This window comes from Mobula birostris, chromosome 6 (genome assembly GCF_030028105.1).
Source record: "Mobula birostris isolate sMobBir1 chromosome 6, sMobBir1.hap1, whole genome shotgun sequence".
NCBI lineage: Eukaryota > Metazoa > Chordata > Chondrichthyes > Myliobatiformes > Myliobatidae > Mobula > Mobula birostris.
In genome coordinates this window covers 20,160,488-20,175,084 of record NC_092375.1, presented here as the reverse complement: position 1 = coordinate 20,175,084, position 14,597 = coordinate 20,160,488, and the positions used below count along the sequence as shown (strand labels likewise).

General features: G+C 40.4%; 1 protein-coding gene across 4 annotated transcripts in view; it reads left to right on the top strand.

Moving 5' to 3' along the window:
- Positions 1–5,493: 5,493 nt before the first annotated feature.
- get1 (guided entry of tail-anchored proteins factor 1) overlaps positions 5,494–14,597 on the top strand; it is a 42,509-nt gene continuing 33,405 nt past the window's right edge. For 3 of the 4 annotated variants that reach the window (XM_072259971.1, XM_072259970.1, XM_072259969.1), the window contains exon 1: positions 5,500–5,615. In XM_072259971.1, coding sequence (XP_072116072.1) covers positions 5,526–5,615 — 90 coding nt within the window. In that variant the 5' untranslated portion in view covers positions 5,500–5,525. Of the gene's footprint in view, positions 5,616–14,597 lie in introns of all 4 variants that reach the window. The other variant, XM_072259968.1, reaches the window with a different exon arrangement.

Below are 14,597 nucleotides of genomic sequence, written 5' to 3'. Positions count from 1 at the left end.
CATATCCATTTCTCCTGACAGTCACTCACCCTCTCGCCTCCTGCAACTTCGGGGCGATTACTTCTCCGCAACTTTGATTATCTCCTCACTCTTCCGTACAAGCCAAAGGTCATCCAGCTGCTCTCCAGATCCCTAACACGGTCTTCAAGGAGCTACAGCCGAAAGCACTTCACGGAGATGTAGTTCCCCGAGAGACTGGGTCTTCCAGGACTCTAACATTTGGCACAAAGAACACACCACAGCCACTTACTACACTAGGTACAAAAAGAGGGGAAAAAAAAGGAACCTTAACAGAAGCTTACCAGAGCCAACACCTCTTTTGAGCCAAAGCTTGACACTCCTAATCTCACCACTGGCCGACTCCCAATAATTGGATTAATTACTTATTTTCCTAATTTTGAATGATAAATATTTCTCCATTTAATGGGTAAAATTATATTTTTGCCATTTTACTTTAGCAGATTAAATTTATCCTTCATATGCATATTTATTCCATAAGATCAATATCTCCAGTGTGGCCATTGAACATTCAACTGAAAGAGAGGTGGAGTGCTAAGGCTACTGGTATTATTAATGTAAAAATCTAAGTATTTAACCCAATGCTTAGAATTTTAGTGGAAAATGCAAGAGCAGTACAAAATCTCTTTAAACTCTAATGCAGCTTGCTTTGGGTCTGGCACAACAGGTCCATTGCAGATGCCAGCTGATTGGCTCTTCACTTAATCCCGTAATATCTGGACAGCAAAGATGTATACATCAGGATGCTCTTTATCAACTACAGTTTGGCATTCAATACCATCATCCCCTAAAAACTAACCAATAAGATTTAAGACCTTGGCCTTAATGCCTCTTTGTGCAATTGGATTCTGGATTTCCTCGTTTGCAGACGCCAGTTAGTTTGCACTGGCAACATTTCCTGCACGATCTCCATAAGCATAGGTGTACCGCAAGGCTGTATGATTAGACCACCCGCGCTCTACTCATTTTACATTTATGACTGTGTGGCTAAACACCAATGCCATTTTCAAGGTTGCTGATGACACCACTGTTGTAGGCTGAACCAAAGGGGGTGACAAATCAGCACAGAGGAGGGAGATTGTAAATCCGGCTGAGTGGTACCACAACCACCTCTTACTCAGTATCAGCAAGACCAAAGAGCTAATTATTAACCAGGAGGAGGAAACCAGAGGTGCACGAGCCAGTCCTCATTGGATGATCAGCAACTTTAAATTCCTTGTAATTATCATTTCAAAGGACCTGTCCTGGGCCCAGCACCTAAGTATAATAACAAAGAAAGCATGGCATCACCTCCACTTCCTTAGGTGTTTGCAAAGATTTGGCATGACATCTAAAACTTTGACAAACTTCTATAGATTGAGAGCATATTGAGTGGATGCACCACAGCCTGGTATGGGAACACCAAACTACTTGAACAGAACAGAAAATCCTGCAAAAAGTAGTGGATATGTCCCAGTCCCAAATGTAAAACCCTTCCCACCATTGAGGACAACCAGATGGAGCATTGTTGCAACATCTATCATTGGGGATCTCCTCCTCTCTCCACGCAGGTAATGATCTCTTCTCACTGCTGCCATCAGGAAGGTACAGGAGCCTCAAGACTCAAACCACCAGGTTCAGGAACAGTGATTACCCCTCAACCATCAGGCTCTTGAACCAAAGGAGATAACATCACTTGTCCCGTGACAGAATTGTTTCTGCAATCTATGGACTCATTTCATGTTCTCGATATTTATTATTTCCCTTTCTTTTTGTAGTTTCAGTCTGATGTCTTTTGTACACTGTTTGAACACCCAGTTAGTGCAGTCTTTCATTGATTCCATTATGGATTTATTCAGTATGTCCACAAGAAAAAGAATCCCAAAGTTGCATATGGTGACATACAGTTTACTTAGGAAACCACATTCTTTCAAAGCTGGCCTTGAATATTCCCAATTATCCATGTTTTGCTTGACCTCTCCTTTTAATCTCTCCACTCTATCGAAAATCTTCCCTGATGAAAGCAGGATAATCTAAATCTTAACCCTTGCCCCTCCCCCCATAATGTGCTAACTTGCGGAATATTTCCAACATTTGTTTTTTTCACCACTGATATCCCCTGGGATTTTTAAAAATATTTTTATTTAGGTGCATTTTAGATAATTAAGAAGTTGCTAGAACATTTACAACTTCCTTTTACAACAGACATTCTCAAAGTCAAGTTTCACACCAACTCTGATTCTGGAATAAAATTCAGCCCAATCCACAAAGGTCACACTTCAGCCACAAATTTTATTATTTTTTTTAAATCCACCAGTACACAGATACAGCTATAAACAGCCTGTACAATCCTACACAGAACCTGTACTGAAATAGAAAATGTAAGCCTCCAAATGTAATTAAATGTTAATACCGTAATTCTAAACTTCCAGTGACTTTTCAGCATGATTTTTGTTTGAACGTCAGTAACTATAGGATACACCATTGACCAAATGCCTATGACTCCTGATATACAGCCCTGGTGGTCAGTTTTCTCTGCAGGCAACTTCACCTATTTGCACTTCTAATAAATCATACTGTAAACCCCAAGAACTATATTTAATGAACCCATTCACAAGTTTCATGAAAAGAAAACATAAATCCAAGAAGCACTATCACAAATATAGCCAGGACAACATTGCCACAGATTATTAAGAGGGAAATCTGCAACTAAAACAAGTTTTGAAGCAAAGTTATCTATTAAAATTCCAACACTGGGAACATGGTCATCTGACCTTGATTTATTTACCAGACAAACGTGTTTTTTAAAAAAAGGTATCAGAGTGAGCATTTTCCCTTTATGTCTGTGACAAGTCAGGAAAACAAACAGCCTCCATCCTCATTCATGGAATGTTACAGTACATTTAAACTGTCAAGTCTCTTTCAAAGCCTTCCGGCTTACCACTGTGTTTAATAGTATTGTCTACGAATTTCATGATAAAAATCTCTGTAACATCCAAGTACGTATAACTTGTTAACCTTTTTTTTACATTGCCAAAAACATTTACAGACATAATATCTGTAGATGCAAAAAAATTTATGCTTAGGGTGAAGAAAGGGGTTTAGATATGCAGGATTCCCTCCTATTTCAAAATGTGTTGCCTATTATTGAGCTACTAAAACCTTGCATTTACAAAATAGTTGATAAAAATATTCCTCTGAATTGTACAAGAGGTACTTCGACCAATGATAAAGAGGCAAGACAGATGTTATTCTGACTTGGTTTCATTTTCTCCGGCTGCTGGTACCTGCAAAATATGAACGTGTATTAATATCCAAAGTAAACTAAAATGCACATCATTATTTTGATTAACTTATTTACCTCATTGTTTTTCCGTTCACCATTTTCTGAGGGTACAGAATCCTCCTTGGCTTCTTGATTAGCCTGTGGAGGATTCGCTTTTGTAGCTTTGGCCTTGGTTTTTTTCTATAGAAGAAAGGCAGCTCTAGGGTATGTTTCCGAAAAAAAGAAAATACAGAATTTCTTTAAAAAGCAAATAAAACTCACTTGGGTAGCCGGTTTCTTTCTTGGGATATCATTGGATTGTTTTATTTGTCTCTGAGAAAGCAAACACAAAAGTCAGCCGTTTAAACAAAAGCTTTATTTGAATAATTTTTTTTTTAAAAAAAACACATTTACTTGGCACCTTACCTTCCTCAGTTGCATGTTACTTGGTGGTGGGTTCTAGAAAGAGGAAAAAAGTTACAAAACAAAAATACACATTCTAAATTGCATCTGTATTTCAGAGACTTTTGCAACTAAATTTAGTGTATTTGGGAAAATAGCATCAAAGTTGTCAATAAGGAATATACGTGAAATTAATTGTGCACATTTTCTGAAGCTAACTAATGCTAAAATCTAAAAGGAAACAACTTTTATTATGGGAGGAGATAAAAGATTGTTTGCAAAAGGGTTAAATTTTTGGCTTTTCTAAATTTGAATTCGTTTCAGTGTGCAATAATGAGCTTTTCCACAGCATACTAATCATGTACGCTTGCACAGGAGGTTCTGCAATTCTTTCAACCGAGTTTAAAAACTATGTTTCCAACTAAAGAAATTAAATCTTACCTTGTCTGTTACTGTATCAGAAGCCTGTTAAATGAAGATGACAAACACATTAAAAGTATTAAATTATTTAACTGCAACGTCATTGAAGGGGGTGGGGAAAAGAGAAGAAAAAGCCTTCAGGATAGCAGTGTTGTTTGCAAACAGTGTGGAGGCCGTAAAATGCGAGAAAAAAAAGCGCGTTGGGAGGGAGGATGCCGAGAGCAGCAAGGGACGTAATGCGAATCGTTCCCGCCTGTTTGTGACCTGCTGGACGAACTTCAGAACTCTGTGTTGCCTCTTCTCTGCAAATGGTAACAGAACATTCGAGATTCGGAAGGGAGCTTGGAATTTAGGCAGGAGCACCCTTCAACATAGCAAAAACACGGCTCTTACCTTCGTTGCTAGCGCGTAAAAGGCCAAAAATAAAATAAAACTTTCACATCATATGGGGGGGGGAAGGTGAAAAATAGTAAATGTTTGTTAAGCGTTTATATAAATGCATTGACCTTCCACACATGAAAGTGATTAAGTAGTCTTCATTCATGGGGTGCAATTTTGCACGTCTGCTTCTGAAAGAGGGACCTCTCCAGTTAAGAACACTTGGATATTCAAGTCATTAACAGATCTTGTTTCCATTTATATATTTTTTTTAAAAAACGCATTACGGTATACAATCACACTTCATCACTAATGCAACATTCCAGACGCAATTACATACAAGAGCGAACGTGTAATTGATTTTCCCTCCTTTTTTTTGATTCTTTCTGTCAGAAATGAAATTAAAACTACTCACCGGCTTCCTGGGCATATTTTTGAGGATTTTTTAAAAACACACTACAATATGAAAATTGGGCAAACTAGAACGCGAACAGAATGTACTCCTTAATCGTCAACTAACTCAGTCCCGGAATGGTATTCAACTACCTTGCTACAATACAACTATGGCACGTTAATACTGCCAAACGAACTAGTTCGAACCAGATTTGTTCCTTCACTTCGTGCTACCTAACATTATGATATGCACCTACCTCCGATTGGCTGGATATGCCTGTTTATCTCGCAGGCAGACCATAATTTGCGAAGTTATTGGCCAAGTCCAGCTGTCAGGCGCCCATCTCGCTCTCATCTCCCCGGGACCCTTTTTAAGTTCGGTTGACTCGAACGCCCAGAGCTCCAGCGGACCTTGCTGATTGGAGATGTCCTCTCACATGGTTTGCTCCTTAACAAAGGGACGATGCAATCTGTATTTAAGTGTTTTATACCAAACAGTGTGCATTAAACCGACAGCATTGCATTTATTTTGTGCAATTATTATCACTGGGTGCTTATGTGACTTTAACTGCTGAAAAGGAAAGTCATACAGAGGCTGTAATAAATGGAATGGCTTCTATTTACTGTTGTCGTGGTTCGTCGGGGTGGGGTTACAATAGGAAGCTTAAATATGGCGGAGAGCTGTGCGTGGTTGCTAGTGCTGGGCTCGGTTTTGTTATGTAGTCTGTTTAAGATGCTGCTCCCGACCCTTTCTTTACTTGTAAGTATCTATTTACGAATGTACACCAGCAGAAATGCTACTATTACAAACATTTCAACGGGTCTTTGAGCCAGCTAATAAAATGCGACCATTTCGAATTGTGCCAACTGCTCTTCTGTGCAAATATTTTACTAAGTGAAGTAATTTTAAAAAAGACTAAGTTTTTGAAAGATATATGCTTTCCTTTTTGTTCTGTGAGCAATACCAATAAATTTAAAGCAAATACTGGAATTTGTAATGTGTACTTAATAGTAGAAAGTAATTTTGTGTTGAAATTGAACTAGAATTAGCACAATTTTTAGGGAAGGCATGTTGTTAATCAAAATGAATAAATAGTTGTGGGTACCTGTTAAATTTAATCCAAAACTGGGAGGGATGATGGGGTGTTGCCTTGGATAAGTAGGCACGCCATGAGAAGTAGGAATGTACATTATTTTCAGAAGCTTTAGTTATGTTATTCATTCTTGTTATAAATCATATCTATTAAAAATGCCATAATGACTTGTATATTAAAAGTTGGGAAAGGGAAGAAAATTGGTATAAAGATGACTATAAAACTTAAATTTCAAAGATGTGGCAAGCCTGACGTGACTGCTGAATACTTAGTGTGTTAAACTGTCCAATGGGCAAGATTTGAATTTAGAATTAAAATACCATAGTTTGGGAGGTTAATTTTAATCCTGTATGAATTTACAATGTTGATAAAATAGATTATAGTTAGCATTGGTGTAATGTTGAGAAAACATTTCAAACAATTAAGGTTATTTTGTAGATATCTGATTGGAATTGTTAATCAACAATTTTGATTGTGTCATTTGACAAGTATCTTCTTGCTTATAGAACAAATTCAGTTCCATGTTAAGTGAAATAATTGCAATTCTGTTTAGGGGAGAAGAAATTGAGATTTTATTTTTAGATGCCTTCATGATCAAAACAAATGGAGGAGCAAACCAAAGCCTTGTTCCTCATCCCTTTTCTCCTCTTTCTCTTTCCCCCCCCCCAGCCAAAAAAAAAGTTAAATTTATATGGTAAACTAGAGCTAATTGTTTATGTAGAACAACAAAAAACCTGGAAATACTAGAAGTTTATTATGAGCCATGTTGCATGACGTAAGTCTTTCCAAGATCATGATTGTTCTTGGCAAATTTTTCTAAAGAAGTGGTTTGGTATTGCTGACTGTTGGGCAGTGTCTTTACAAGACAGGTGACCCCAGCCATTATCAATACTCTTCAGAGATTGCCTGCCTGCTGTTAGTGGTCGTATAACCTAGACTTGTGTTGTGCACTAGCTGCTCATAAGACCATCCACCACCTGCTCCCATAGCTTCACGTGATGCTGATTGAGGAAATAAGCAGGTGCTACACCTTGACCAAGGGTGACTACCCTGCCACCCATATTATATATAGATGGGGTAAATGCAAGCAGGCTTTTTCCACTGATAGTGGGTGAGACTAGAGTTGGAGGTCATGGATTAAGGGTGAAAGGTGAAATGTGTAAGGGAAACTACTCAGAGGGTGGCAAGAGGGTAGGTATGGGTAAGATGTGGGTTTGATTTCAACATTTAAGAGAAATTTGGATAGTTACATGGATGGGAGTGGTATGGAGGGCAGCGGTCCAGGTGCAGTTCAATGGAATAAACATTAATTGTTTGCACAAACTAATTGAGCCAAAGGGCCTGTTTCTGTGATGTAATGTTATATGAGTATGAAAATGGAAATCTGGAAAGGGGGCTGGGCATTGAATGAAGAAGACTGGGGCTGGAGAATATACATTTGGTCAGACAAAACACAATCAGACTTTATCTTATCCCAGAAAGAAGGCACATCAATTTGATATAATGTAGACTGGGTGAACCAAATTGATAAAGGTGCTGAGGAAGAGGATTTCTTGGAATGTATGCGGGATGGTTTTTTTGAACCAACATGTCGAGGAACCAACTAGAGAGCAGGCTATTCTGGACTGGGTTTTGAGCAATGAGGAAGGGTTAATTAGCAATCTTGTCGTGAGAGGCCCCTTGGGTAAGATGTCACTCTCCATCTTAATTTGTCATTAAGATGGAGAGTGACATAGTTAATTCAGAAACAAAGGTTCTGAATTTAAAGAGGGGTAACTTTGAAGGTATGAGATGTGAATTAGCTAAGATAGACTGGCAAATGACACTTAAAGGATTGACAGTGGATATGCAATGGCAAGCATTTAAAGGTTGCATGGATGAACTACAACAATTGTTCATCCCAGTTTGGCAAAAGAATAAATCAAGGAAGGTAGTGCACCCGTGGCTGACAAGAGAAATTAGGGATAGTATCAATTCCAAAGAAGAAGCATACAAATTAGCCAGAGAAAGTGGCTCACCTGAGGACTGGGAGAAATTCAGAGTTCAGCAGAGGAGGACAAAGGGCTTAATTAGGAAGGGGAAAAAAGATTGAGAGAAAACTGGCAGGGAACATAAAAACAGACTATAAAAGCTTTTATAGATATGTAAAAAGGAAAAGACTGGTAAAGACAAATGTAGGTCCCCTGCAGACAGAAACAGGTGAATTGATTATGGGGAGCAAGGACATGGCAGACCAATTGAATAATTACTTTGGTTCTGTCTTCACTAAGGAGGACATAAATAATCTTCCAGAAATAGTAGGGGACAAAGGGTCCAGTGAGATGGAGGAACTGAGCGAAATACATGTTAGTAGGGAAGTGGTGTTAGGTAAATTGAAGGGATTGAAGGCAGATAAATCCCCAGGGCCAGATGGTCTGCATCCTAGAGTGCTTAAGGAAGTAGCCCAAGAAGTAGTGGGCGCATTAGTGATAATTTTTCAAAACTCGTTAGATTCTGAACTAGTTCCTGAGGATTGGAGGGTGGCTAATGTAACCCCACTTTTTAAAAAAAGGAGGGAGAGAGAAACTGGGGAATTATAGACCGGTTAGCCTAACGTCGGTGGTGGGGAAACTGCTGGAGTCAGTTATCAAAGATGTGATAACAGCACATTTGGAAAGCGGTGAAATGATCGGACAAAGTCAGCATGGATTTGTGAAAGGAAAATCATGTCTGACGAATCTCATAGAATTTTTTGAGGATGTAACTAGTAGAGTGGATAGGGGAGAACCAGTGGATGTGGTATATTTGGATTTTCAAAAGGCTTTTGACAAGATCCCACACAGGAGATTAGTGTGCAAACTTAAAGCACATGGTATTGGGGGTAAGGTATTGATGTGGATGGAGAATTGGTTAGCAGACAGGAAGTAAAGAGTGGGAATAAACAGGACATTTTCAGAATGGCAGGCGGTGACTAGTGGAGTACTGCAAGGCTCAGTGCTGGGACCCCAGTTGTTTACAATATAAATGACTTGGATGAGGGAATTAAATGCAGCATCTCCAAGTTTGCGGATGACACGAAGCTGGGTGGCAGTGTTAGCTGTGAGGAGGATGCTAAGAGGATGCAGAGTGACTTGGATAGGTTGGGTGAGTGGGCAAATTCATGGCAGATGCAATTTAATGTGGATAAATGTGAAGTTATCCACTTTGGTGGCAAAAATAGGAAAACAGATTATTATCTGAATGGTGGCTGATTAGGAAAAGGGGAGGTGCAACGAGACCTGGGTGTCATTATACACCAGTCATTGAAAGTGGGCATGCAGGTACAGCAGACGGTGAAAAAGGCGAATGGTATGCTGGCATTTATAGCGAGAGGATTCGAGTACAGGAGCAGGGAGGTACTACTGCAGTTGTACAAGGCCTTGGTGAGACCACACCTGGAGTATTGTGTGCAGTTTTGGTCCCCTAATCTGAGGAAAGACATCCTTGCAATAGAGGGAGTACAAAGAAGGTTCACCAGATTGATTCCTGGGATGGCAGGACTTTCATATGAAGAAAGACTGGGCTTGTACTCATTGGAATTTAGAAGATTGAAGGGGGGATCTGATTGAAACATATAAAATCCTAAAGGGATTGGACAGGCTAGATGCAGGAAGATTGTTCCTGATGTTGGGGAAGTCCAGAACGAGGGGTCACAGTTTGAGGATAAAGGGGAAGCCTTTTAGGACTGAGATTAGGAAAAACTTCTTCACACAGAGAGGTGAATCTGTGGAATTCTCTGCCACAGGAAACAGTTGAGGCCAGTTCATTGACTATATTTAAGAGGGAGTTAGATATGGCCCTTGTGGCTACGGGGATCAGGGGGTATGGAGGGAAGGCTGGGGCGGGGTTCTGAGTTGGATGATCAGCCATGATGATAATAAATGGCGGTGCAGGCTCGAAGGGCCGAATGGCCTACTCCTGCACCTATTTTCTATGTTTCTATGTTTAATGCCTTACCCACCAGCTGACACTTAAAGCTGTGCAGCTATCCCCCAGTACTGTATTGTGCTCAAAGGACTGGGTTCAGCTGTTACTTGGAATAGCTGTACCCTCTCTGCTGACAATAACTATGGGGCAACTACTTTTCACATTGTCTAGACTTAGATAATGGAATTGATGGCTTTGTGGCAAAGTTTGCAGATTATACAAAGGTAGGTGGAGGGGTAGGTAGTGCTGAGGAAACAATGCGATTGCAGCAGGGCTTGGACAAATTGGAAGAATGGGCAAAAAAGTGGCAGATGGAATACCATGTTGGGAAATATACGAATGTCGATTTTGGTAAAAGGGACAGTAGTGTGGACTATATTTAAATAGGGAGAAGGCTCAAACATCGGAGGTACCAAGTGACTTGGGCGTCCCTGTGCAAAACTCCCAGAAGGTTAATTTACAGGTTCAGTCTGTGGTAAAGAAGGCAAATGCAATGTTGGCATTTATTTCAAGGGGAATAGAATACAGGTTTCCCCTGCTGTCTGAAGGTAGAGCGTTCCTCTGAAACGGTTCGTAAGCCGGAATGTCGTAAAGTGAATAAGTAATTACCATTCATTAATATGGGAAAAATTTTTGAGCATTCCCAGACCCAAAAAATAACCTACAAAATCATGCCAAATAACACACAAAACCTAAAATATCAGTAACATATAGTAAAAACAGGAATGATATGATAACTACACAACCTACATAAAGTAGAAATACTTTTCTGCAGCACTGTCTAGTGCAGCGAAAATCTTGCGGAGGCGCTCTTGGCAGAAACTCTCTCTCCAGTAACCTTGAAGCTATGAAGCTGCCACATCATACCAAATAACACAAAAATACACAGCCTATATAAAGTAGAAATAATGTATGTACAGTGTAGTTTCACTTACTGGAATCGGGAAGACTCCAATAAATTGCAGTTTCGTCACAGTTAAACACTTGCTTGTATGAATAACCACCTGATGCAATCGGCAATCACCTCTGATCTGGGCCAACATTTACAGGCCGGGTGGCACCTAATTAATTAGCTTGTTTATTTCGGCTTTTTTCTTAAAGATGTGCTGGGTGCGTCCTGGCTACCACTGCATTCTTCGCGGCAATGTATCGGACCCCGGCCCAGAGGTTGGGGACCACTGCTTAAACTATGAAGCTGCCCTTGCCTCAGAAACGGATCAAACCACCCATGACTACCTTTAAATTCCACTTTCGCAACACTTTCATCACCATCGTCCAGTGCTTTCTGTTTCAGCTTATTAAAAAGACTGACTGATTTCTCCTTAAATATAAGAAAACTTAACCGAACACCATCAATCCACTCAAGCAGTAGACTTCCTATTTTATCTATTATTGGATGCCGACTAAGAGAGACCACTTTGCTACAAGCAGAACCAACAGTAACATCGACAGCTTTCAAAATTCTTTCTCTCTGCGTAAAAATAGTGCGAATGGTGGACGCAGGCAAGTTCAACGTGCGGACAATGTCCTTACTTCGTTCACCACGATTGAAATGCTTAATTATGTCTAGTTTTACACCAAGTGTAACACCCTTATGAGCTCTTTTAGGCTTTTCCGATACCTTAGAACTCATCCTGCTAACGGATGCACAAAATAAATCGAGATAAAACATGTGTTTAAGCAATGCCGGCTAGAATGCAGTTCCGGGGGAGGAGCTTGGCTGTTCAGGTGTGTGCTGCCTTTTTTCGTAACAGTGAAAATACCTGTTAGCGAAAACAGGTAACTAATGTAGGTCTTTTGTAACAGCGAGGTGTCGTAAAGTGAACGTTTGGAAAACGGGGGCCATCTGTATAAAAACGAGATCATACTGAGGCTTCATAAGACACTAGTCATGCAGAACCTGGAGTATTGTCAACAGTGTTAGGCCCCATATCTTTGAAAGCGTGTGTTGTCATTGGAGGGAGTCCAGAGGAGATTCACAAGGATGATTCTGGGAATGAAAAGGTTAACACAGGAGGAATGTTTGGCAGCTTTGGGCCTGTACTCATTGGAATTTAGAAGAATGCATGGGGATCTCATTGAAACCTACCGAATGTCGAAAGGACCAGATAGGGTGGATACGGAGAGCATGTTTCCTGTGGTGGGGTATCTAGAACTAGAGGGCACAGCTTCAAAATTGAGGGGTGACTTTTTAGAAGAAAGGTAAGGAAGCCTTTTTTTTTAATCAGTAGTGAATCTGGAGGCTAAGGGTATATTTACGGCAGAAACTGATAGTTTCCTGATCGGTCAGAACATCAAAGAATATGGCGAGAAGGCAGGTGTATGGGTTGAGTGGGATCCCGGATCAGATATATTGGATGACGAAACAGACTTGATGGGCTGAATGGCCTAATTCTGCTCCTTGTGTCTTATGGTCTTGTGGCCTATCAGGACGGTAGTGTAGAAGTTCGCATGACGCTATTATGGCTCAATTCCGGTGCTGTCAGTAAGGAGTTTATTTTCTCCCTATGACCACATGAATTTCCTCTGGGTGCACCAGTTTCCTCCCACAGTCAAAAGATGTACCAGTTACCAGGTTAATTAATTGGTCATTGTAAATTGTCTATGATTAGTCCAGTGTAAAATAGTTGGATTGCTGGGCATCGCAGCTCATTGGGCTAGAAGGGACTATGTCTGTCCTGTATCCCGAAATAAACTAAAAAGCTGGCAGAAGTTGTAGTTGAGAAAGGCACAGCAGAAACATTTAAAACCCAATGAAGTAAATGAATAGGAGAGGTTCGGAGCCCTGTGGGTCATATGCGTCGTACAGGAGAAGCTTGGCCATAAGACCAAAAGACACAGGAGCAGCATTAGAGTATTCAGCCCATCAAGTCTGCTCTACCATTCAGTCATGGCTGATTTCTCCCCCTCTCAACCCCATTCTCCTGCCTTCTCCGCATAACATGCCCTTACTAATCAAGACCCTATCAACCTCTGCTTTAAGTATTCTCAAGGCCTCCACTGCCATCTGTGGCAATGAGTTCTACAGATTAATCATCCTCTGGCTAAAGAAATTCCTCCTCATATTTGTGATTTGCTTGCTAAATGGTGCTTTAAAGAGTCAAGTTTCCAAATATCACTCCACTTCTTCCTACTTGCAAATAGTGATTCAATAATTTCTTCACCAAAAGCAGTATATAAATAAGCCAGTTCTAAAATCTGCAGACGAATCATGTTGTCAAACTCCACATTGTCAACACCATCGACATCGGAAACTGGAAAAGGGAATGTGACTGTACGGTCATGAAATATACTTAACATGCACAGTTTAAATTCCTTTGTGCACACCCTTACCTTAGAGGAAACATTGCTTATGAACCTCTCCAATGCCAGTACATCCTTTCTCAGGTAAAGGGGCCAAAACTGCTCTCGATTCTCCAAGTATGGTCTGACCAATGCCTTGTTATGTCTCAGCTGTACGTACTTGCTCTTATGTTCTAGTCCTTATGAGGACTTAGATTTGCCTCTTAATGTAGAGACTATTGAATGCATAGTGGGTAGGGTTTCAGATTTCTGAATCATTGGGATCTCTTCTGGGGAAGTTATGACCTGTTTCTGTAAAAAACAAGAAGGGTGTTTACACCTGACCCCAAGGAGGACTAGTATCCTTGTGGGCAGGTTTGTTAGAGCTGTTGGAGAGAGTTTAAACTAATCTGGCCGGGGGAATGAGAAGTGAAGTGATAGGGCTGAGGATGGGGCGGTTGGTATACAAGTCAATGCTGTGTGTACGGAAACTGTGAGGAAAGACTTGATAGATGATAGGGCAGAATTGCAGTCAGTGGGATGAGTTGAAGTGCAACATAGCAAAATTGAAAAGGTTGATGATTACAGGATTGAAGATGTCATGTCTGAATGCTCACAGTGTGCAGAATAAGGTAGCTGATATTGTAGCACGGTTAGAGATTGGCAGGTGTGCAATTGTGGGCATCACTGAGTCGTGGCTGAAAGATCATAGTTGGAAGCTTAATATCCAAGGATACACGTTATATCGAAAGGTTAGGCAGAGAGGGTGAGGTGGCTCTTGGTCTTAAAAAAAAAGTGCAAACAAATCCTTAAAAGGAGGTGATAGTGGATCAGACGATATAGAATCCTTGTGGGGAAAGTTAATAAACTGCAGTGGCAAAAAGACCCTGATTAGAGTTGGATGCAGGCCTCTGAATAGTAGCCAGGAAATGAGAAGTACATTCCAATGTGAAATAGAAAAGTCATGTAATAAGAGCAATGTTACGATAGTCTTGGAAGATTTCAATGTGCAGGTAGATTGGGAAAATCAGATCAGCAGAAGGCAACTTAAAAAAAAAAAGCTTTGAAGAAGGAATAGACGAAATATAAAGTTAAACTAGCCAGTTACACAGAAGAGGATACCAAAAGGTTTTTTTTCCCCCCGTTATAAAGAGTAAAGGAGGGATGAGAGTGGACCACTGGAAAATGATGCTGGAGAGGTGGTAATGAGGGACAAAGAAATGGTGCATGGACTTAGTAAGTATTTGGCGTCAAGTCTTCACTGTGGAAGATACCAGCAGTATGCCAGAAACTCGCAGGTGTCATGGGGCAGAGGTGAGCGTAGTTGTTATTGCTAAGGAGAAGCCACTTGGGAAACTGAAAGGTCTGAAGGCAGGTAAGTCACCTGGATTAAATGGAATAACCCCCAAGGTTCTGAAAGA